The sequence below is a fragment of the Orussus abietinus genome, unplaced genomic scaffold, assembly GCF_000612105.2.
Source record: "Orussus abietinus isolate OABI.00-Male unplaced genomic scaffold, Oabi_2.0 scaffold312, whole genome shotgun sequence".
NCBI lineage: Eukaryota > Metazoa > Arthropoda > Insecta > Hymenoptera > Orussidae > Orussus > Orussus abietinus.
In genome coordinates this window covers 1,556-28,333 of record NW_019394471.1, presented here as the reverse complement: position 1 = coordinate 28,333, position 26,778 = coordinate 1,556, and the positions used below count along the sequence as shown (strand labels likewise).

Sequence of the window (26,778 nt, the reverse complement as noted above, 5' to 3'; positions counted from 1 at the left end):
AAAGGAATTTTCATCTTCTACAATCACAAGGTAATAGAACGAATTGTAGGATTTGAAGAAAACGAAGACCGCCCAGAAGGAAGGCTGGAGGAAGCATTACATTTTCGTATTCATCATCGCCCGATACGGATAACCGCAAAATCGCGTACCGCTCTACTAAATCGGTCATCTTGGACTTTCGTGGGGTTGCTGGTGTTCGGGACGTCGACGAAAGTGTATCTTCTGCACTTTTTAAGAAAAGTGTAGTACCCTCGTTACCCTCGAGGGTAGAAAGTGCAGTCAACGCGAACAACCCTGTTGTCGCGTCGAGGATCTCGTGGGTCTTCGGCCTTTGGGCTCCATCTTGCAGTTAAATTGTTTTTCATTCTATTGCAATAATATTCTGACCCTTATTGATCCTCAATACCTGAAATTCGTGAAAGGAATTTTTATCTTCTACAATCACAAGGTAATAGAACGAATTGTAGGATTTGAAGAAAACGAAGACAGCTCAAGAAGGAAGGCTGGAGGAAGCATTACATTTTCGTATTCATCATCGTCCGATACGGATAACCTCAAAATCGCGTACCGCTCTACTAAATCGGTCATCTTGGACTTTCGTGGGGTTGCTGGTGTTCGGGACGTCGACGAAAGTGTATCTACTCTTCTGCACTTTTTAAGAAAAGTGTAGTACCCTCGTTACCCTCGAGGGTAGAAAGTGCAGTCAACGCGAACAAACCTGTTGTCGCGTCGTGGGTCTTCGGCCTTTTGGCTCGATCTTTACACTAGGGACACCATCACTCTTTTCCGGGAGGATGGCTGGTGGACGGTGACGTTTCCGCTTCTTCTGGAAGAATGTGCCGTCAAAGATGTCGTCACTGTGGTCCTCGTGCTGCTGCGAGGACCACTGGTGCCAAAGCAGTGATGTGGATTCGCAGGGCACCATCCCGAAAACCAGGAGATCGCCTGCATGTTCCTACCGAGCAGTTTCAAAAGAAGATACGAGTCCTCGTTAGTAATCCCTAGTAGCACAACAAACGCTTATATTTTATATACATTTAACAAATGTCCTCCATTTTGTCAATATTTCCCAGGCACTTGAAATATTTGCGAAACATTTATCTTAGAATATTGTTTTTATAATATCGCCTGCATGTTCCTATCGAGCAGTTTCAAAAGAAGATACGATTCCTCGTTAGTAATCCTTAGTAGCACAACAAACTCTTATATTTTATATACATTTAACAGATGTCCTCCATTTTGTCAATATTTCCCAGGCACTTGAAATATTTGCGAAACATTTATTTTAGAATATTGTTTTTATAATATTTGTATAATATCGCCTGCATGTTCCTACCGAGCAGTTTCAAAAGAAGATACGATTCCTCGTTAGTAATCCCTAGTAGCACAACAAACTCTTATATTTTATGTACATTTAACAAATGTCGTCCATTTTGTCAATATTTCCCAGGCACTTGAAATATTTGCGAAACATTTATTTTAGAATATTGTTTTTATAATATTTGTATAATATCGGCGCCACGTGTTTTCGGAATATTTTTCTTATAGAGGTACAAAACTTTTCGTTTTATTTTAATGGATGTATTCTGTTGCTTCGCGAAGAGTATTCGGCGAAGCAATGTGATTAAGAAAATTTATTATCCCCAAAATCATTCTCCGGGAAACCCTTCTCCAGTTTCAGACCGTATTTTCTACCCATCGAATTCTCTTCATTCTCCGAACCCTTAAGGTGAAGTGAAACACGTCGAGGAACTTGATCGACGTCGATGAAGAAGATTTTCCTAAATGCCTACGTTGCCGACGTTCGTTTTCATATCGACAGCTGTGTCGAATTATATTGGATATTGTACCAAATAGCATACTCCACCTGTCGTTTTCGGACAATAAATATCAAGAAATCGAAGTAAAACTCCAGAAATCCTCTGAATACATGCTTCCTGAGGCCCTAATTGACTGCAGAGGGACCCCCTGCGCCATCTGTGATTTCCAGGTCAATTAAATTTTCACGCCAAAACCACATATTCCCATCGTTTTAGCATAGAGGCGCATAAAACACTTTTTTGCCTTTATCCCGTTCAAATGCGAGTTTATCGACTACCAGAGTGTTCTAAATTGTCGAAAAATTGTCCCGACCCTTTCGTTTCTCATATCAGAGCCTTCGATAATTATATATTGATCGAAATATGAGAGCTCAACGCCATTTTGGTTCTAGTCTGGGCTAAGTTAAAAAATTGTTTCCAAAAATCCAAATTTTGAATGTGTCAGGACAATTCTTAGATGATCAAAGTTTCGGACAGTTTGGTCTAATATCCTTAAAAAAAAAGTGTTGTATTCGAATCGATTGATTTGAAGGGGGTATCACTTCACCTTAAGAGGTTCCTATCGAAAAATTCGATTCTCGGGGCAAGAATCTGCCAGAAAGTATATCTTAAGGCCGCAAGAAGAATCATGGAATTCGACGTTAAGGTTTAAGAAACGGCGAGGCACATTTCTCGGGAAGAACTGGATTCTTAACACTTGTGGACCGTTCCGGACAGCTCGTGCCGTAGCTGTCGGTGACAGATATCTTGGGCCGAGAGGAGAAGAGTTTGTGCATCCGGAGCAGATGCTGGGATGGCTTTTTGTCTCCATAACTCGTGACCGTGTCCTTTCAAGGAGCCCAAGGAAGAACCGGCCTCTCGGCGTTCCGTCGATCGTGATAAATCGTTATCGATCCTAGGAAAAATCTCGAGCCGCGCCTCGCGGTTTTGTCAATCCCCTTGACATCGATCCCCTCCTTGACAAAACGATTCTCGCACCGGTAGACTGGATACGGAGCTTTTTCCGAGTTCCTCACTTATCCACTTATTTCCCCTGTCTAAAAGCACAGTCGACGGAGAAAGATGCCAGACCCTCCATCACTTTCGCGAGAATTTTCTTTCGTTCCCGAAAAATCAAAGAAACTTTTCATATGACGTTCTCTCTTTGTCGACAAGGTGGCTCGAAATGAACGCACTTCCTTCGCCGTGGGCTAAATCGAAAATCGAACCTCCGGATATCTCGAGGACACTCGGGCTAAATTTTCTTTCAAATTCAGAAAAGAGGTTTGAAATTGGATTTTTCACGGGGAAGACGCGAAGGGGCAGTCCAGATATTTGATATCAGCTCTCGAAGGGAATTTATATTGGAAGAAGGAATTTCAGGATAAATTTTAATTAAGGGAAGGGACTGCATCACACCCCAGTATTTTCTGTACCTGGTAACGGGAATGAAATCTGATGAAGTTGGAAAAAATAAAATAAGAAGAGACAGGTTGGCACTCACCGTATTGTTTTACAGAAAGGCGTGCTGAAGAGGCAGTAGATGATGGGATTCGCAGCCGAATTTAATGGTGCCAGACTTTGGATGAAGGTGGCCACGGCGATGTTGGTCTGCGTCTTGGGAACGTGTCCGTACACCTGCAGGAGGTCGAAGACGATGTAGGGGCTCCAACAGAGGACAAATACTATAACAAAATAACGCAACACTTATCAAAGTGAACGAGAGGACTCGATTAGTATATCCAACAAGTTCTAATGGTACGTCTTTAAAATTACGAACGAACTTCTAAAATTCTATTTCTATTATCCACCACGTGACTTTTTAAAGTATCTTAATTTCCCATTCTTTTTTCTAATAATCTGTGCACGGAACAAGATCTAATGGTACGTTTTTAAAGTAACGAACGAACTTCTAAAATTCTATTTCTATTATCTACCACGTGACGTTTTAAAGTATCTTAATTTCCCATTCTTTTTTCTAATAATCTGTGCACGGAACAAGTTCTAATGGTACGTTTTTAAAATTACGAACGAACTTCTAGAATTCTATTTCTATTATATACCACGTGACTTTTTAAAGTATTTTAATTTCCGATTCTTTTTCCTAATAATCTGTGCACGGAACAAGTTCTAATGGTACGTTTTTAAAATTACGAACGAACTTCTAAAATTCTACTTCTATTATCTACCACGTGATTTTTTAAAGTATCTTAATTTCCCATTCTTTTTTCTAATAATCTGTGCACGGAACAAGTTCTAATGGTACGTCTTTAAAATTACGAACGAACTTCTAAAATTCTATTTCTATTATATACCACGTGACTTTTTAAAGTATCTTCATTTCCCATTCTTTTTTCTAATAATCTGTACACGGAACAAGTTCTAATGGTACGTTTTTAAAATTACGAACGAATTTCTAAAATTCTATTTCTACTATCCACCACGTGACTTTTTAAAGTATTTTAATTTCTTATTCTTTTTTCTAATAATCTGTGCAAGGAACTGTTGGAAACATTCATTAGTCGGTAGACTGCCTTCGACCGATATCTAATTAGAAATAGTTTGAATACCTTCCTATTTACTATTTATTGAAAAGAACAATTAATGTTACGCTGGAAACCATAGAATACGTTATACCTGTTCTATTTTTGTAAAATTACTCAATTCTCGTACTTATGAACGTCCAAAAGATTAGGGAGAAATTCAGATGTAATTGAATCCCTCCGATAACGAAGAAACTTTAATTCCTCTTAAAAGGGTTAAGAGGTTGAGAAATGCATTTTAATCAAAGGGAGTTTAAAAGATAATGAAAAAATATATGAAATATTTGCTTATGGAGTATTTTATTTGATATTTTACGGCGAAATTAAGATAATATAATTTTACCACATTCCAAATGACGAACTGGGAGAGGTTGGAAATTTTTGATTATGTTTTCACGGTGTATATAAATCTAGGAGAACGGCAAGTTTGAAACAAAAAGCTCAGATGGTTTTAAAATTTTGAAAAAAAAAATATTTGGGCATTGCCGGTAATGTTTTTTTATGAAGAAGATATTCAGATTCTATTAAAAAAAAAAAACATAGAAATCATGTTTTCAATTCTTCTTACATTTTAATTGTCGATTCTACAAACCACTTTTTATTTTAGACTTGTTATTTTGGAATCAGGTACACAACAAAGAAAATATGAAAAATTGCCAGCCCCTCAAGTCCGCCACTTTGAAATGTTTAACAATGTTTTTAACTTTAATTCGCGGTAAAATACTAAAAATACTAAAAACTTCTGTCTGCATTTCCTATATATTTTCATTCTCTTTTAATCTCATTTTGATTGAAATGCATTTCATGACCTTTAGTAACCCCTTTAAGGGGACGTAAAAGTGGCATCTGAGAGGTCGATCGTTCATGAAACTTTTCTCTGAACTGGAAGTACCGAATAGTTTGTTCAAACTTTGCAACGTGAATATGGAGGCAATAAGGAAGATCCTGACACCCATTAAAATTTCACTTTATAAGCAATTTTTAAAACGTCTATTAAGAAATCTTTTAAAAATTAAAATTTTTTGGGTGTCCGGATTTTCTTTACAGTCTCCATGTTCACACCGTAAAGTTTGAAACGATTTAGTACCCCCAGTTCGGTGAAAAGTTTCATAAACGAAGCCTCTTCGACATCACTTTCACGTCACCTTAAGCTTATTGCATGCGTGAGCAAGTGTTCCCCGCGATTAAAAGCTCCGAAGATCAAACTCGGAACATTCGGGCAAACATGTCTCCAGAAGACAAATAGCGGGATAAAGCGATTTACTAAACACGTGTCCAGTCTTGAAGAGTAAAACTCCGGGAGTCACCGTTTCGCAGTTTTTTCCAAGTCTTCTCGCTCGGCCCCCCTGGTCGGATCGTTACGGAAACCGGATTACGGGAAGGATAACGTTTGATGGTTAACTTTTTCTTAACTATCTTTGAGGTCGATGGATTTTCGAGAATGTTGCAGGGAAACTGGCGAGGATCTTCACCGCACCCTACAATTCGCGCCCTATCGTTTCTTATTTTTCTACTCACGTTCTCCTGAAAGTTCGATTCTTTGACCTCCTTCAATTCTTGTTACAATATTCAGGTTAAATATATTGACATTTTTTTCCCACGTATTTTCGCTCACTTTATTTTCACAATCTGCTTTGCTTCCATTTTTAACTAAACTGGACTGACATGATAATAAAAGGCAATCGTTGGAATTTCTTTTGAATTCATTTTTACTTCCGGAAATAGAGACAATTGTTCTTGATGATTTTATTATGTCTGGGGATTTTGCATGATTGACGATTTCTCGTTGTTGATACCGTTGTTAGTACTTAAAAAGAAGGAAATGTAAGAAAACCGATTGCGCCTGAAGGCAGACCGGAGGCTTTTAGCACTCGAATTACTGCTCGAGTAATGGATGCGATGTATATGCCGAGTACTATTGACAAGATAGACGTGGTCCGGTAACCGGAATCTTGGAGAAAATACTCTGAGAAAACTTCCGAATGCTTTCTACCGAATTGCGGCCGTTCCGGGATCTAAAATGTACTAAAGTATACCGCATAGCAGAGAAAAACACTTACCTGATGATTCAGGTGATTCGAGAGTTTACTTTTAAGTGTCTCTATTTACTTTTCAATTTCTTTAACTTCACAAGAAACTGGCAATGATAAAGTTCATTTAAAAATGAAGTAAATCATTTTCAACAACGATTAACCGTCATGAAACGTTATAATTAGCACCTTCTAGATAGGTAAACAAAATGCGGTACAATTTTATATGAACTACTGCCAATTATTCCTTATCCTACATAAGTACCCACAGTCTTATTTTACAATGTATACCAGTACCGAAGTATAACACAAAAACCGAGTAACCATTTTCAGATTATCTTTTTTTCAGAAATGCAAAATTGTTCTATTTTAAATTATCGTTTCGTATTCGGAGCCTATGTAATACCCATTTTAAGGCTCCCAAAAGAGAATATCTCGTCAAACAACAAATTAAACGTTACTTCGTCGTCTAATTCATTCATAATTGAAAAAGTTCTATAAACCTTTCCTTCATATTCCCGTCTCGAATAAAGCATTTCGCTTTTGCGAGAGGCGCGCTCTGAAAAGAAGTTCTGATAAGACCAGAACGATAGCCTGTTTTCCCGCGGGACAAGCACGATCGTTTCCGCGACATCGGCATTTTTATTCGAGGCATAAAAATTCTTTTACTCTTCCCCGGGCCATTACACGGGGTCGACGATACGTCCGACCAGGGCTCCGCAATTCCGACTTGACATTTCCCCGCGTGGGTGTCATCGCTCACCGAAAACTATGACAAACGTCATCTTGACGGTCTTGATCTTCGCCCTGGGTATCAGGCCCCTCGAGGACGCTCTTCTCGTGTCCTTAACCGGGCCCTGTCGCAAGGCTCCACTTTGCGACCAAATTGTCGTCACGATGACCATGTAACAGCCGCCGATTATTAACGTCGGTGCTATGAACAACGTGACGCTGACCAGACTCATGTAAACCCTCCATTGAACCGGAGAACCTAGGTCTATCCAACACTGCGTCGTGCCCTAAAGACAATCCACAAGATTAGTGCTTAGCCGTGCTTCTCCATCGAACTGGGATAGATCGGGATTGCTTTGGATAATTAAAGGTCAATTGTCAGACTGTCTAAAAATTAAAAACAGTCTCAGGGAAGGTTTAACACTAGAACTACCGGCGGGTTTTTTTTGTATAGGATGGGCCATTTGAAACCAGTCATTTTGACTGGTCTCGGTAGTTCTAGTGTTAAAGGTACTTAAGGTAGAGTGAAACCCGCTTAAATCAGTTGATTAGAATAAGACACTTTTTTGATCAGACTCATGTTAATCTTCTATTGAACCGGAGAACCTAGGTCTATCCAACATTGCGTCGTGCCCTAAAGATAATCCTCAAGATTAGTGCTTAGACGTGCTTTTCCATCGATCTGGGATAGATCGGGATTGCTCTGGATAATTAAAGATAAATTTTCAGACTGTCTAAAAATTAAAAACAGTCTAGGGGAAGGTTTAAAGGTACTTAAAGTAGAGTGAAACCCGCTCAAATCAGTGGATTCGAATAAGACACTTTTTTGACCAGACTCATGTTAATCCTTTACTAAACCGGAGAACCTAGGTCTATCCAACACTGCATCGTGCCCTGAAGACAATCCTCAAGATTAGTGCTTAGCCGTGCTTTTCCATCGATCTGGGATAGATGAGGATTGCTCTGGATGATTAAAGGTGAATTTTCAGACTGTCTAAAAATTAAAAACAGTCTACAGGAAGGTTTAAAGGTACTTAAGGTAGATTGAAACCCGCTCAAATCAGTCGATTCGAATAAGACACTTTTTTGACCAGACTCATGTTAATCCTCTAATAAACCGGCGAACCTAGATCTATGCAACACTGCGTCGTGCCTTGAAGACAATCCTCAAGATTAGTGCTTAGCCGTGCTTCTCCATCGATCTGGGATAGATGAGGATTGCTCTGGATGATTAAAGGTCAATTTTCAGACTGTCTAAAAATTGATAACAGTCTTGGGGATGGTTTAAAGGTAATTAAGGTAAAGTGAAACCCCCTTCAAATCAGTCAATTCCAATATAACGCTTTTTTTAAGGGTACTAGACCAAACTGTGCGAAACCTTGACATATCATTCCTGATCATCTAAGAATTGTCCTGACACATTCAAAATTTGGATTTTTGGAAATAATTTTTTAACTTTGTCCAGATCAGAATCAAAATGGCGTCGAGCTCTCATATTTCGATCAATATAAATTTATCGAAGGCTCCGATATGAGAAACGAAAGGGTCAGGACAATTTTACGGCAATTTAGAACACTCTAGTAATCGAGAAACTCGCATTTGAACGAGATATAGGCAAAAAAGGATCTTACGCGTTTCTGTGCTAAAGCGAAGGTAACACGAGATCTCGGAGAGAAAATCTAGTTGACATTAAAATCACAGATGGCGCAGGGAGGCAGTTTGCAGTCAATTAGGGTATAAGAAACCATGAATTTAGGAGATTTCTGGAATTTTACTTCGATTTCTTTATAATTATTGTACGGAAACGACATATGGTGTACGCTATTTAGTACGATACTCAATATAATTCGACACGGTTGTCGATATAAATACGAACGACGGTAACGTAGATATTTAGAAGAATCTTTTTTATTGACGTCGATGAAATTTCTCGATGTGTTTCACTTCATTTTAAGTCAAAAGTGTACACCACCGATAGGTGAAGTCTCGGCAGGAATGAGAGTGTGATCTATTAACACAGAGAAGGATTATTTAAACATATGGTTACCGTCTTCAAAGGTGAACATGTTAGAGAACAGTGTAAGATGGGTAATTAAACATTTTTTTGGCAATTGTCGAGGTACTTAATGATCATGTTCTATTCCAATGTTGTTTCGTTTATTCTACATCGTTACGAGTGTCGTTAAGTCAATTTGGCCATTCAACATCTTGGAAATGTTGTAGAAACTAAAAATTCATCAATTTAACGAATTTTTAGTTTCTACAGAGAGGTGTGACTCGAAACTTTTGAAAGTCGATGTATAATGATTACATGACGATAATTCTTTATAGAAATTTTCTTTATCGGAGATGAGATGCGAAATTCCAGGGTTAGTCTTCGATTGCGAAGGGGATCTTACATGGTGCGGGATGGAACAGTGGAAAGGAAAATTGCGGTGTTTCAAGGGTAAACGATCCAAGGCAATTTGGAGGACAATAATCTCGACTACTTTCGACAGAATCTCGTTTGTCTCGGGTCTTTGGATGATGGAACCTTGGGCGCCGCACAAGACATTCAATTGCGCAATACGTATAAAAGCGTCAATTGTTACGAGCATCTCTTGGGGTCGTCTTTCGTGGAAAGTCGTTGACACCGCCCAAGAATGCGAAGGAATGCTGTCCTTGAATGTTCATGACGTTCGGAACACATCAAGACTTTTTATCGGACCGTTTCTTATTAAGGTGAAGTGAAACCTCCTTCAAATCAGTCGATTCGGATAAAACACTTTTTTTTAAGGGTATTAGACCAAACTGTCCGAAACCTTGACACATCACTCCTGATCGTCTAAGAATTGTCCTGACATATTAAAAATTTGGACTTTTTTAACAACATTTTTTAACTCAGCCCAGACCAGAGCAAAAATGGCGTTGAGCTCTCATATTATTATTATCGAAGGCTCTAATATGAGAATCGAAAGATTCAGGACAATTTTACGGCAATTTAGAACACTCTGGTAGTCGATAAACTGGCATTTGAACGGGATAAAGGCGAAAAAAGTGTTGTATGCGCTTCTATGCTAAGAGGATGGGAATACGAGGTCTCGGAGTGAAAACTTAATTGACCTGGAAATCACAGATGGCGCAGGGGGTCCCTCTGCAGTCAATTAGGGCTCCGGAAAGCATGAATCCAGAAGATTTCTGGAGTTTTACTTCGATTTCTTTATAATTATTGTACGAAAACGACAGGTGGAGTATGCCATTTGGGACAATATCCAATATAATTCGACACAGCTGTCAATATAAAATCGAACATCGGCAACGTAGGCATTTAGAAAAATCTTCTTTATCGACGTCGATCAAGTTCCTCGACGTGTTTCACTTCACCTTAAAATTGAAATTAAAAATCAGTCTGTACCGCGACTGAAAGAATCTATATAACTACTCCCTGGAGATTTTAAAAGATTAAAAAATTCCGAGTATGTCTCGGAATAAGTTCATAAATAAAAATTGTATTTCTTGAGATCTTTTCATGTTAATTGTTTCTTTACATATTTGCTCGCAAGCATGTTGTTGTGAATTAGTAATTTGTATACTACTGTGGATACCTCGTGTTTAATTGTGGATTTAATTGTAAATCGTGAATTTAATTTTTCTAGTACCTGAATTAATTTCTCTTCGTAAAGGAAGATGATGGGCACGCTGAATAGGAAGGACAGACCCCAAGCTGCAGATATTAAAAATCGAGCTCGCCTCCCTGAAAGAAAAAGGAAACCCGATCAGTTTTTTTTTTTCAAATTTCATTCGAAGACACAATAGCCTCGTCATAATTGAAGTCTACTTTCGAGTAGTCCGACCGAATTTGCATTTACTCGACGTGTCCATACCCTGGAGACGAATTGAATTTGCATTTTATCGAGCCACCGGAGCTGTTCCTTTTTCGTCGAAGAAAAGATTCTTTCTCGGAAACTTCGGACGTCCAAAAAGTGCGCGGTGGAGACGGCTGCTTGTGTCGTAAATTTTCGGAAAATTTGACAAGGAGTGCTCCAAGTTATTACCCGATTTTTCGGTTTATCTCGCTGGAAGAATCCTTGGATATATTTGAGATGAAAACTGGAAGGAAATCGACTGATTACCATCGGTCCCTTTTAGAAAAATTGGCTTCCCTCGAAACGAAGTGCTTTATCGATGAAACTTCTCAAGAGATGGAAGTACAGTCAAATCCCTAAGTAAAAAAATGTTAACTCTGTGCTTTAAAAAAAAACACTCTCAGTATTAAAAGATATAGATCCCCAAGAAAAACCCTAAATTTGATACAAAGGTATTTCTAAAAAGCATCTCGAGAAAACTCAACTTGTAATGTCACTCAAAATGTTATAAATGTGTTATATATCAAAAAGTGAAAATATTTATAAAACTTTTCTCTAAATGGGGTGCACCAAATATTTGGAAACTTTAACGCGTGATTATGAAGGTCTTAGTGAAGATCTTAAAACTCCCAAAATTTCATTTTTCGAACAAAATTGTTTATTTATTTAGGATAGGAACCAAACAAAATTTTAGTTCGAAAAATGAATTTTTCCGAGTTTCAAGACCTTTGTTAGGATCTCTATAATCACGTGTTAAAGCTTCAAATGATTCGGTGCACTCAGTTTGAAGAAAAGTTTTCTAAATATTTCGGCGTTTTGCTGTATATGGAAGAACCCTTTCATATACCTTAAGTATTTCATAGTTTGAATTTCTATTATTTATCCCTTTAGTAACAGGATTGATAAATAGTATACGTGTCTTTCTAATATTTTAAGGAAGATTGCGGAGAGCTTTTGAGACCATTAGGTCTGATATCAGAGATATTAATGGAGAGGGAGACAATCGATATAGGGGTTGTTCTTTGGATTGATATCTCCATCGCTTTAGTCGAATGTGTGATTTATCGACGAGTACAGGCGAGGATTTAAACGCGCTTTCGTAGCAAATCCCAAAAATGGTGGTCCTTCGGAAAGACCAGGAAGGGCGGGTTAGAGAAATCGCGAGTAATCCGATGGGATTATTCCTCGGCCCAAAGGGGAACCCTCGAGTGTCGAGATTATGTCCGAAGGATGCGATTATTCTCTCCAGGAGCAAATTTAGTTAAACAAACCTCCGCAGGTGCGTTATTGATAAGTAGACGAATTAGAAAATCCTAGAAAATTCCAGATTGCACTTCAATCGTCCGCTAAAGCGTTGCAACTTTTACCTTTTTCATTTTCTCAAGACATCCAATCCAGAATGTGATTTTTCGTTTGCAAGATTTTCTTATAAACAACGTGTCGCATTAATAAACTTGACAGAGGTCTTTGCAACCCGCTCTCGTCACCTTTTATAAATTTGGTTAAATCATAGTCGAGTTGGGAGCCCTAGTAGCACAAAATATTTGTTCTATATTTTCTATATATTTAACGAATATCGTACATTTTGTTAATATTTAGCAGACATTTGAAATATTTGCCAAACGTTTACTNTATTTCAAATATCTTCGAATGAAATCTACAAGAAATCTTAAAAAATCAGTCGCTTGAGATATTTAGCAAAGATTACAAAGAAATATTTCGAAATTATTCTATGCTACTAGGGGAGTGTTTCAATTTGTAGATAGTTCTTTTCATGCAGTTTCTACCTACGGGAGACTTGATGTTTATTTTTCTCTTCGTCGAAATTTTGTTGGAGTGGAGAAGAATTCATTGTTTTACGTAAATCAAGAGGGGAGGGAAGAGGAGAGGAAGTATACAAGACATGACAAAGTGGTTCCTCCCGATTTTTTAAATATTATGTGCCGAATACATTGTAAACGTTTTAAAAATATTTAAAATCAAAATCTCACGTTTTGCTCCCATAATGAAATAGCGGAACGAAAATTTTTCAGACAAAATTTCTTGTGTTTTTTAACACCAAATGAAGTGTCCGATAATAGTCGTGAAGTAAAAAATGTATTTTTATTATGTTCATAAGTTAAAAATATAATTTCTCTATATGTTTATAAATTATTGAAACTAAATATATCATTGAGATTTTCAAGAAATATTTCAAATATCTTCGAATGAAATCTACAAGAAATCTTAAAAAATCAGTCGCTTGAGATATTTAGCAAAGATTACAAAGAAATATTTCGAAATTATTCCATGCTACTAGGGGAGTGTTTCAATCTGTAGATAGTTCTTTTCATGCAGTTTCTACCTACGGGAGACTTGATGTTATTTTTCTCTTCGTCGAAATTTTGTTGGAGTGGAGAAGAATTCATTGTTTTACGTAAATCAAGAGGGGAGGGAAGAGGAGAGGAAGTATACAAGACATGACAAAGTGGTTCCTCCCGAGACAAGAGAATGTTCCCGCTCGTTAAGCCGGCGCGGCGGCGCGAAATAGAAGGCACTTCGTGGTAACTCGAGATGGTTTTTCTTTTCTGGAGTATAATTTCCATACTTACAGCTCCCCGAGAAGTTCATGGGTCGAGTAATGGCATCGTATCTGTCGATGGACAGAGCCACTAAGACGTAGGTCGAACTATACGTCACTACTGCTTGCATGAACCTTATCAACTTGCAGGCGACGTTACCGGCGTGCCATGCTACGGTGGTCCTCCAAACGATATCTGTCAAGACCGATATCAGTCCCACCAGTAAATCTGAAAAAGGAAGTACAAGTCTTTGGGCATTGTTTCACTGCACGCAGAAAAATAATATTGTAATCATTACATATGCTAGCGGGTCAAAGTATCGTTGTAACCTTAACAACAATTATTGTAGACGTAATTACAATTTTTTGCCCTTTTAACCATTGCGGCTGTAGGACCAACCGTAGAATTCTTTTAAAGAAATTGTGGTTATATTTGCATCTGACAGGGTTACATGTATAACATTGGAAAGTAAAAATTACACGTATGAAGGCACGGGTAAAAATGACCATCACAGTTGTAAAATTTAGAAGCAAGAACTCTATTGAAAACCGTATAATATACCGTAGCACTAGAATTTTTTACATTCGTGAACTGTTACTGTTCCTAGAAGCATTCGAGTCGCGACATGCATTAGTTGCGCAGTCCTGCGAACTGTTAGATTCATTGCGACTTCGGTAGCCGCATCATTTGGTCCTCTTCGAAATTCGGTTTTCGATCTAATTCAAGATCGAATTTTAGTTTTTCAATTCATTGTAGATAGAAGAATAATATTGTAATCATTACATATTCTCGCGGGTCAAAGTATCGTTGTAACCTTAACAACAATTATTGTAGATGTAATTACAATTTTTTGCCCTTTTAACGATTGTGGCTATAGGACCAACTGCAGAATTCTTGTAAATAAATTGTTGTTATATTTGCACCTGACAGCGTTACATGTATAACATTGGAAAGTAAAAATTACACGTATAAAGGCACGTGTAAAATTTAAAAACAAGAATTCTATTGAAAACCGTATAATATACCGTAGCACTAGTAATTTTTACAAGCGTGAACTGTTGCTGTTCCTATTGTGCGTTTAAGACACAGCGCGAGAAGCATTCGGGTCGTGACATGCATTAGTTGCACAGTCCTGCGAATTGTTAGACTCATTGTGACTTCGGTAGCCGCATCATTCGGTTCTCTTCGAAATTCGGTTTTCGATCTAATCTAAGATCAAGTTATACTTTTTCAATTCATTGTAATAGTTTGATTAAGGGACTACATGGATGACGTTGTAAAAGATGAACTTCAGGAATAGAGGTTAGAAAACCTACAACAATCGTTCCAAGGTAAGCTTTACATAAAACAAATATTTACCGTTTTCAATATATTATATCTGTAGTGATTTCCCGAGTTCCCGACAGGAAAGGATACCGTTTACAATGATACTTTTTACATGCAACAACGACAACATACATATATGTTGACGTTTGTCAATGGTAGTTTTTACACGAGCTGACTGTAATATACACATGTCGCTATTGTATTTTCTAGCCACCCCAACGGTAATAAATGCGTTGCTGCATGTTACTTTCTACATGTATCAACAGTAAAGGGTATACTAGCGAACGTTATCATATACACACGTTATGTGATAACTATTGCTTCGGTTGACGAGTTTATACTGTCACGATTGTAAATATAACTGTCGTATCGTTGTAACCGTAATCATTCTTTGTAATAATGTGTACGACAATGAAATTGTACATTTGACATTTTTAGCAGAGTAATCATTACTTTGTAGAACTCCTGTCCTTATATTTACCAGCGATTGCTGTTATATCTATCCCAATTGTAGTAATTATAACAACTTTTTTCTCTCCGTGTGGAAAGTAGGTAATGGAGTTACAGAGAGAAACTAAGGAGGGCAACGGCACCGAAGAGAAGGCTTCCTTTCAATATTTTTTTCATTTTTCTACCCATTTTAATTGAAACTCTGAATTACAATTACAACTCTTAAGAAAGTTATAATTTCCTGTTAATAACAATACAGTTAAGGCAACCATTGGATCAAAATAAAATCTGCTGAAACATTCGTTAATATTATTCTGCCCTGTTCTGTCTATCTTTGTAAATTTCTTACGATCTGATAGTACAAAGTTGCAGAAAATTACAAATTTGATTTACGATTGATTACCATTTGATGACCATGATTTAACTTTGGGTACAATGATTGTAAATGTACGAAAAAGTTTTGAAGTTTATGACGTTTTATCGAAAATTATTTAAACTAGTTTGTAAAATTAAAAAGTACATGTATTGAATCCATCTGCGAGTCTATTATAAATTAAGTAAATCCTATTTAAATAAAACTTTGACGATGTGTTTCATGAATTAATAACAATTGTTTTTCTTCTCAGGGCATTTGATTGAAACGTACGAAAAAATCGTCAGAAATTCTCGAATATGTTTCCGATTTGTTCACTTTTAATTAGTTTAAACTCGAGTACTTTTGGAATTACGTTGAATCGTTTTACAAGCCCGAAGTGTTAATACATGAAAACCTGTAGTACTCCGAGAAACGTCTTCTTTCTAAAATGCGTGAGAGGAACTTTTGTTCTTACGGCTAATGAACAAGATAGGTTTTGCTAATTACTGAAAAAGTAAAGAGGTGGTCAAGGGGCGTTTTTAATTAGCATGTCTTTCGGAGCGTGGATATATCTGCTCTTGCAGCCGGAAAGAATGGGACGGAGAGTAACCGAAGGGAAATAAAAAGGCGCGAGACAATGGTGCGCGTCTTTCCGAAGTTTCATGGGAGTTGGTAAGAATTTCGTAAGCACGATATATCGACGGCCCCCGATAATAACACAGGCCAGAAGCTGTACGGAAAGTAATCACGGTACGTCGCCATGCAAGTCGCCCCGACAAGCTTGTAATCAAACTGTCAGGCACTTGCGACAAAAGGGACCAGCACGAAATAAAAGGCTCGCTTTAGATCAAAATAATTATTGCACGAAATCATATTTATAGAGGCGGCTAAGTACTTGGCGCAAGACCGTCTTTGAAAGGATCCGCCGCAATTGACTCGCGCGTACGTCTCCGGGAATAATGCACGCCGGGGCTCGAATTAAGCTTGTCATGTGCTAGAACACACGTGTTTGTAAATCTCCGTGCGTGTATATGTCTAGGCATACATAAATAAGTAGCATACAAGGAACACGAGCGGCGCGTACCAGAGGCATTGCGGCCAAGCTGCCGTTCCACTCAAAGAGGTAATTAAAACCAAGAGGGGCTAAATTCCCTTCCTCCATTTTTAATTCACCCTACTTGAATTTTACACACTTTTTGCGGTTCATTTTGTCAGGATTATTTTATGAGGACCTCGAGCAATTTATGGCCACCAAGGGCTGTATTACTTAAAGTGATATGAGTTAAGCGGGGCTTGAGGGGTCTCGTTTAAGAAACTTTTTTCCTAACTAGCTGCACCGAATCGTTTGAAATGTTACCTCGTGATTGTGGAAGTTCTAAGTAAAGTCCCGACATTCATGAAATTTCTTTTCTTATAAATATTTTTCAAAAAGTCTATAAAACAAATTTAAAAGATTAAATTTCACAGGTGTCAGGGTATTTCTCAAGACCTCTATATTCACGTGATAGAAGTTCAAACGATTCGGTATACCCAGTTTAAAAAAAAAGTTCCATAAACGAAACCCTTTCAGACGCCACTTTCCTTAAGCGATGCGTTTGCGTACTTCGAATGAAGGAGATTAATTTAGATGGGGGATCAGGTGAACAATTTTCTCATTACTTGCAAGTAAAACAAAGTCGGTTTAAATTCCTTCCACGCTTTAATCTCCCCCCAATTAAATTTTATAATGATTTTACAGATTTTCGAAAGTTATTATGTGAGTATGCTGAGCAAACCGTGCGCATTATTGGTGACGCGCAAAGAGGGCTAACTTAAATGGAAGATCAAGTAGCAGTTCTCTCATTCCTTGGAATTAGGATACAATATATTAAATTCTTCAGTTTTAATTTTCACTTAATTTAATGTTGCTGCGATTTTGCTGTGGCTTTTGTAAAGAATGTTATACGAGTATGTAGAGCAATCCGTGCGTTTTGAAAGTTATCATATGAGTATGCTGAGCAAACCGTGCGCATTATCGGTGAAGTGCAAAGAGGAACTTCTCTCATTCCTTGGAATTAGGATACAATATATTAAATTCTTCAGTTTTAATTTTCATTTAATTTAATGTTGCCGTGATTTTGCAGTGATTTTTGTAAAGAATGTTATACGAGTATGTAGAGCAATCCGTGCGCACCGAGGATGACGAGATCCGAGCATACGCGGTGTATTACGACAGGTACCTCGAGCACAGGGAACCAACTTAAATGGGAGATCAAGTGGCAATTCTCTCATCGCTTCAAATTACCGTGCTTCTCAGCGAGGTGTTATTTAGTACCGGGGACGATAAACTTTTAATGGTCACGACTGTTACGCGACCGGGCGATCTTTATGCCCTGTCACTGATAATTGTACCTTGCCTTTCTATCGGCGCAAATATACGACTGGTCGAAACAATACGGGATATAATACGAAAACAACCCCCAGGTTATCTTATTTCTACAAGACTCCGATACCTTCGAGAACCTTTCGACGAAAAATATTATCAAAGAGAAGAGAACCCTTATTTCAACTACCGCAGAATATAAAAACCCGTTTACCTCTTCTATTTGAAGGAAAAATAATTCGCCCGCTGGAAAGGAAAGAGAAATTACTTTGAATATCTTAAGCCGTCAAATTATTGTAAAAAATGGTGATAAACCAAGATGAAAATTTTACAAGAAAAATGTGCATCCTGGGAGGTACCGAAGAGAAAATAAAATTAACACAATGAGACTGTCAGGTTTACCTAAATTGGATTTATATGGACATAATATAGTAAATAATATACAGGGACAGAAATTGTATGGCATCTGGTAATATCTCGACAATGAACGTGCCCATGCGTTCTTGTAAACTGCATTACATTATGCAATGTCTCCCAATTATCGCGAAATTCTTCAAACGAGGTTTTTAGTCGAGTCCTTCGTGGGGATTACTTGGAAGCATGTCAACATGTTTCAGCAAGGAAATCATTTGAGTACCTTCTTTCATGGCGTTCGATGTCGATAACGTTCGTACAGGGAAATTCTTTTGAATCCTTCTTAGAGGGAGGCGATAACTAACCCGAGAACGAGGAGGGATTCTTAGATTCGTTCGGCCAATGACCGAGACAATGTGGGCGACCGGAGAAATAAACGATCCCGGTTCTTGTCGGTCTCATAGAAGTACACGGCCGAAGGACAATGGGGAAATGGCGCTTAAGGTGAAGTGAAACCCCCTCCAAATCAATCGATTCGAATACAACACTTTTTTTTAAGGGTATTAGACCAAACTGCCCGAAACATTGACACATCACTCCTGATCATCTAAGAATTGTCCTGACACGTTCAAAATTTGAATTTTTTAACAACATTTTTCAACTCAGCCCAGACCAGAACCAAAATGGCGTCGAGCTCTGATATTTCGATCAATGTACAATTACAACACCTTATATACAACACCTTAAGGTGAAGTGAGACACGTCGAGGAACTTGATCGACGTCGATGAAGATTTTTCTAAATGCCTACGTTGCCGACGTTCGTTTTTATATCGCCAGCTGTGTCGAATTATATTGGATATTGTACCAAATGGCATACTCCGACAATAAATATCAAGAAATCGAAGTAAAACTCCAGAAATCCTCTGGATTCATGCTTTCTGGGGCCCTAATTGACTGCAGAGGTACACCCTGCGCCATCTGTGATTTCCAGGTTAATTAAATTTTCACTCCGAGACTTCGTATTCCCATCGTTTTAGCATAGAAGCGCATACAACACTTTTTTTGCCTTCATTCCGTTCAAATGCGAGTTTATCGATTACCAGAGTGTTATAAATTGTCGTAAAATTGTTCTGACCCTTTAGTTTCTCATATCAGAGCCATCGATAATTGTATATTGATCGAAATATGAGAGCTCGACGCCATTTTCGTTTGGTCTGGGCTAAGTTAAAAAATGTTGTCCAAAAATCCAAATTTTAAATGCGTCAGGATAATTTTTAGATGATGAGGAGTGATGTGTCAAAGTTTCGAACAGTTTGGTCGAATACCCTTAGAAAAAAGTGTTGTATTCGAATCGACTGATTTGAAGAGGGTTTAACTTCACCTTAAGTCGGCGAGTCTCTTCGCTATGGCGGGAAATAAGTCTGAATTACCGATGGGGTCGAGTCTTGCTTCTCGGTGGATTTCGCGGAAGAATCTACGAGAGGTCGGAGGTGCGTCTCTTCGCGGGAAAAGGGACAATGCAGGAAAGCTGGTCCGAGTAGAAGTAATGGTCAAGCCAGGCTTCACCAGGGAGGAACGTCCGGATGGACAATGCTGGACAATGCGGGACCTCTTCTTCGAGGCCGCGACTTGACAATGAGAAGTTGGCAGCGTTTTACGTCAAATGGGAAAGAAAATGCTCGTAAAGTAATTTCCCTCTAGAGATCTCACTTGAAATGGAACTAATTTTTCGAGGCTCTTTTTTTAACAAAAATTTATTTATAGATACTCAGGGAGAAAGCGCGAGAACTCGGGAATGGGTATTGAAATTCCTGTGAGCATTTCTGTTTTATTCATGTATAATATATATGCAGGTTTTGGGAACGTTTTGATTTTTAAGCGTATGAAAGGTCGGGAAATCTTTGCGGCTGATATTAATAAGCTTGGCTGTTAGATATCAATGTTTCTTTTGTGGCCTTTGCATACACTGATAAAATAAATTTCATTGAATCAATGGAACTACCAGTCCGATGTATTTGAAATTTTGTAAAAATCTTCTTAATATGTTGATATAAAACAATACTTACGAATTTTACGATACATTGAAAAATGTTGTTTTCATAGTTATCTTTATTAAAAATGTCGGAGCCGGAAATGAAATGTTTTATTCACATGTTCACTATTTCTTTAAAAATGCATATTTTACAATTTCCGTATGTACTTTTACGGTTTTCAGTACGTACGAAATGTGGAATTTCGGTTTTTGCTCTAGGTCACCCGGTGTTTGAGAAACCCGCAACGCTGATTAATGATCCAATAAAAGAGGTGCTCCAGCAGAACGATCACGAGTCCACAATTTTGCGAACAAATTACGAATAAAAAGTTGCTTTTTGCTCGTCAAACGTTGTACAGTACTTTCACTGGATTTACTGTTTACTAGAAAGAAATTTACAAACTTACGCATGATTTTCGGCGATCCAAATGGCCTACCCCCTTATAACTGATTACTGGAGAGAACATTTATTTTGTTATGGAAACTTTTTCAGTAGAATTTTGCTTATTATAATCTTTTCTTGTATATACCAGCTTATTAACTATGCATATAACGTATTAAATAATTATTAGAAACACCAGGTATTTTTTTTTTGTACAGAAATAAAAATCGTACCGAGCACGGGCGGTACCCCTGATTACATTTTTTGCGAGCACTGTATAAGATTTCCTTACTCGGTCTAACTTCGAGGGACACTAACCCAGGAACAGTCGAAAAAGAAGGTTTCTGGGTGGACCGTAAATGTAAACGAGCAGTGCCCTAATGTCATTTTCAGCTAAATGGCCGGCGAGGTGTGATGGGTAAATCTAGAGCGAGCTTCTGACGATCAGAGCGGGACAGAGAAACCCCGACTAAACGTAAAGGAAATTGGCTTTTGGCAATTGCGGGGTTACCTCGCTTCTGCAAATTATTGCCGTTTCTGAGCTTAATAAGCTGAAAAAGCGATGGAAGGGCTCCCTTTGATGTTTTGGAACGAAAATCCGTGTGAGCGTACTTAAAGTGAAGTGAAACCCCCTTCAAATCAGTCAATTCGAATACACATTTTTTTTAAGGGTATTAGACCAAACTGTCCGTAACTTTGACACATCACTCCCGATCATCTAAGAATTGTCCTGACACATTCAAAGTTTGGATTTTCGGAAAAAATATTTTAACTTAGCCCAGACCAGAACCGAAACAGCGTCGAGCTCTCATATTTCGATCAATATACAATTATCGAAGGCTCTACGAAGGCTCAATTCTCGAATGGCATTAGCTCGGCTTTGATGGACGCCTTTTTAAATACCATTAATATTTGGAAAAATATGAACAAGTAAATGACAATTTTTTATCAGAAACAGTAACTAATTATGAAATTTTTTGATGTTCTGTCAAATATTTAGAAATTATTCTATGCTACTAGGGAATGTCACGAATTTCTTGAAATTCGAGGGATTCAAATGAAAAATCAATTGATCAACATTTTGAACTTTACCGCGGAAGGGATATTTTAAATTATAAAAACTGGCTTCAATCGTGAAATGTCTTGACGTAGTTCTTCGCGTTTCTGGTAAACTTGGGTATTTTTGTTAACGAATTGGTCAAATGTTCAAAAATGTCTGCTATATTTACGACCACCTTCAACAATGGCTTCCCTCGAGATTCTCGTACCGTCGCTTCGCATAGAAACAATGAGGTGGAAAATCAACGTTGTTCTCGAAGGAGAACCTCTTTACCTCCTTGTAAATTATGCCGGTGGGTGGTCGCTTATATGAGTTTCGTGAGATACTTCAACGGGTGAATACAGCCGTGTTATTACAATTTACATCCACTTCTTCGTTGTTATTTATGCAGCGACGTACCTGCAAAAGCAAGCTGCTTGATGAAGAAATCCATGCGAGACTTTCGCCTTTTGCCCAGGAGAAGACCCGCCAGGACAGCCGAGTTTCCCGCCACGATTACGGCGAATAACAGCCACAGGACTGTAAACTGTTCCATCTGTAACAATTAATTCCCGTAAATTAAGCATTAATTAAAAAATAATCGACCGCGGATAAAGAACCAGAAACGTACAACAAAATGAATTCCATCTGTAACAATGAATTCCCGTAAATTAAGCATTAATTAAAAAATAATCGACCGCGGATAAAGAACCAGAAACGTACAACAAAATGAAGTAATACTCACACCGAATAGATCGATGCCTATTATTGAACAAATGAACAACTCTTAAATCTTTTCTAATAATATTTTCAAAACATTTACCAAATTTTTTCTAATCAGGCAAGTAATGCTAAAGAATTTTAACTTTGATATGCAAAGTGTTAATCTTACAGATCGACTATTTAATAATGACTCATTTAAAATATAAATGGAGCCCTAGTAGAACAAAATATTTGTCCTATATTTTCTATATATTTAACGAATATCGTACATTTTNTAAAACATTTATTTTCTACAAGTTAGGTTTTGAATTATGATATTCTGGGAGGAAATAATCATTATTGTGCCTAATGTTGATATTTTCAGAGCAATTTCATATCTCATAACTGAGATCGCTGCTCTTGATGTACTATTTAATTATGTGTAACTTGGGGCAAGTCACAGAAGAAGAAGCAGTAATATGTCGTCTCAGGTGGTATTAACGTGGGACATATTAATCTTACAGATCGACTATTTAATAATGACTCATTTAATATATAAATGCAGTAATATGTTAACATTTCAGAAATGAGATACTTTAGTTCAGAAGATTTTTCAGATACCTAAGACATTTATTTTCTACATCTTAGGTTTTGAAGTATGATATTCTGGGAGCAATTAATAATTATTGTGCTGAATGTTAATATTTTCAGACCAATTTTATATCTTATAGTTGGGACCACTGCTCTTCATGTACTATTTAATTATGTGCAAGTTGGGGGAAGTCACAGAAGAAGAAGCAGTAATATGTCGTCTCAGGTGGGATTAACGTGAGACTAACGTGGGACTTGTTAATCTTTCAGATCGACTATTTAATAATGACTCATTTAATATATAAATGCAGTAATATCTTAACATTTCAGAAATGAGACACTTTAGTTCAGAAGATTTTTCAGATACCTAAGACATTTATTTTCTACAACTTAGGTTTCAAAGTATGATATTCTGGGAGGAAATAATCATTATTGCGCCGAATGTTAATATTTTCAGAGCAATTTCATATCTCATAACTGGGATCGCTGCTCTTGATGTACTATTTAATTATGTGTAACTTGGGGGAAGGCACAAAAGTAGAAGCAGTAATATGTCGTCTCAGGTGGGATTAATGTGGGACTAACGTGGGCCGTGGTCGCGATATTTACGACGTGCGATTTACGTCCACGGGCTCACGAGGACGTCGTTAGGACGTCAATAATGGAAACGAGCTACCATTCCAGAATGGACCATTATATCGCTCCATATTTCGTACACGCACAGAGGGTGCAGACCGGAGATATATTTAATGCCGTGTATAATTTGCCGCATAAGAGAGTAACTTATCGAGGGATAAGCTATTGCTCTTGGAGGTGTGTACAAGAGGGTGGATTTTAAATCACCGTTCTCGTCGCACACCCAAGTAAGAAATCACCCGTCTTAATTACAGGATACAAGTTGTAAATCAACCTCCTCCGTATTTATTACGTGTAATGGTCGATCCTCGGATTACGCAGCCATATCAGTGATCGGCAATAACTCTCGATAATTCATTATTCCCCAGAAAGAATTCATTATTAATCTGCACTTTTGTCTTAAATTAACACTAAAAAATGTTTGCTTAGGATTATTTGTTCTTTTGTAGTATGTACATTTTCGAACATCGAGGGATAATACATCATGACGTGGAAATTAGTTTCTTGCGAATATATCAAGTTAAATGAAAAGAGGCCATTCACACATTTCATGCAGGTTATAAGCTGTTTATTAACCTGTACTATTGTTTATATTAATGGGGGAAAATGCTTGATTAATAGTAGATTATCTGTACATCTTTAGTGGAGTTATATTTTTGAATGTCGAGCGATGATATATCATGGCGATGAACTTCGATTCTTGCGAAAGCATTAATCTAAGTACAAAGAGGCTATTCATATATTGTATGTATACTTTGTGTGTTATTTGCAAGACTTTTATTTGAAAGTGAAAAATTGCTTAGATTATGTACCACCAGAGTGTGTATGATCGATGTTGATCTTCTTTCACTTAGGATTACAATTCAATCGGAAACTCTATGAAAAATGAAGTCAAATCCTTATGAATCTTTTAATCCTGTCTTCGGGAATTAATAAAGACATTTTTCATATTTTTACAGGTCTGCAAGAACCTCTTTATTAATCCACCACCTTTAACAATGTTAACGATGAGTTATGACCATCGGGATTGGCACCGCGTAGTAAAAACCGTAACTAATCCTTGTCGATGATTGATGGATCCCGATAATCGATTCATCTTCGATGGGAAGACCATCTTCGATGGACGTTTAAGCCTTTACTTCCGGGTTCGAGAATAGGTTACTATTAGTTATCTCTCTACAGATGTACTTCGATTCAGGTTTTCGTAGATTGGAACTATTATCGTCAATGGTTACTTCATTGCAGTATTACTGATAACCCTCGTCAGCAACAACCTGCACCGAATTATGTCCATTTGAATGAATTCATTAATTAACATTTATAATTTTCTTTATAACTTACTTGCAGCTTTCATCGATCCACACGCAGAAGAATAATAGCGTAATCATTACATATGCTAGCGGGTCAAAGTATCGGTGTAATCTTAACAACAATTATTGTAGATATAATTACAATTTTTTGTCCTTTTAACCATTGCGGCTGTAGCAGCAACTGCAGAATTCTTGTAAATAAATTGTAGCTATATTTGCATCTGACAGTGTTACGTGTATAACATTGGAAAGTAAAAATTACACGTATAAAGGCACGTGTAAAATTTAAAAACAAGAACTCTATTGAAAACCGTATAATATACCGTAGTACTAGTAATTTTTACAAGCGTGAACTGTTATTGTTCCTATTGTGCGTTTAAGACACAGCGCGAGAAGCATTCGGGTCGTGACATGCATTAGTTGTGCAGTCCTGCGAACTGTTAGATTCATTGTGACTTCGGTAGCCGAATCATTCGGTCCTCTTAGAAATTCGGTTTTCGATCTAATTTAAGATAGAGTTTTACTTTTTCAATTCATTGTAATAGTTTGATTAAGTGATTACACGGATGACTTTGTAAAAAATGAACTTCAGGAGTAGAGGTTAGAAAACCTACAACAATCGTTCCAAGGTAAGCTTTACACAAAACAAATATTTACCGTTTTCAATGTATTATATCTGTAGTGATTTCCCGAGTTCCCGACAGGAAAGGATACCGTTTACAATGATACTTTTTATATGCAGCAACGACAACATATATGTACGTTTGTCAATGGTAGTTTTTACATGAGCTGTCTGTAATATACACATGTCGCTATTGTATTTTCTAGCCACCCCAATGGTAGTAAATGCGTTGCTGCATGTTACTTTCTACATGTATCAACAGTAAGGGGTACACTAGCGAACGTTATCATATACATACGTTATGTGATAACCATTGCTTCAGTTGACGAGTTTATGCTGTCACGATTGTAAATATAACTGTCGTATCGTTGTAACTGTAATCATTCTTTGTAATAATGTGTACTACAATGAAATTGTACATTTGACATTTTTAGCAGAGTAATCATTACTTTGTAGAACACCTATCCTTATATTTCCCAGCGATTGCTGTTATATCTATCCCAATTGTAGTAATTATAACAACTTTTTTCTCTCCGTGTGGAAAGTAGGTAATGGAGTTACAGAGAGAAACTAAGGAGGGCAACGGCACCGAAGAGAAGGCTTCCTTTCAATATTTTTTTCATTTTTCTACCCATTTTAATTGAAACTCTGAATTACAATTACAACTCTTAAGAAAGTTATAATTTCCTGTTAATAACAATACAGTTAAGGCAACCATTGGATCAAAATAAAATCTGCTGAAACATTCGTTAATATTATTCTGCCCTGTTCTGTCTATCTTTGTAAATTTCTTACGATCTGATAGTACAAAGTTGCAGAAAATTACAAATTTGATTTACGATTGATTACCATTTGATGACCATGATTTAACTTTGGGTACAATGATTGTAAATGTACGAAAAAGTTTTGAAGTTTATGACGTTTTATCGAAAATTATTTAAACTAGTTTGTAAAATTAAAAAGTACATGTATTGAATCCATCTGCGAGTCTATTATAAATTAAGTAAATCCTATTTAAATAAAACTTTGACGATGTGTTTCATGAATTAATAACAATTGTTTTTCTTCTCAGGGCATTTGATTGAAACGTACGAAAAAATCGTCAG

At 37.3% G+C, this 26,778-nt stretch overlaps 1 protein-coding gene across 1 annotated transcript; it reads right to left on the bottom strand.

Annotated features, from left to right (window-relative positions):
• Positions 1–759: 759 nt before the first annotated feature.
• On the bottom strand, positions 760–22,367 carry LOC105694647 (cardioacceleratory peptide receptor; the record flags this gene model as incomplete). The annotated part of the gene is made up of 6 exons (XM_023432479.1): positions 760–955; positions 3,304–3,484; positions 7,136–7,391; positions 10,743–10,837; positions 13,541–13,738; positions 22,232–22,367. Coding segments are annotated over 6 exons (1,062 nt in total), but the record flags the coding sequence as incomplete, so codon positions are not given.
• Between the last annotated feature and the right edge of the window lie 4,411 nt (positions 22,368–26,778).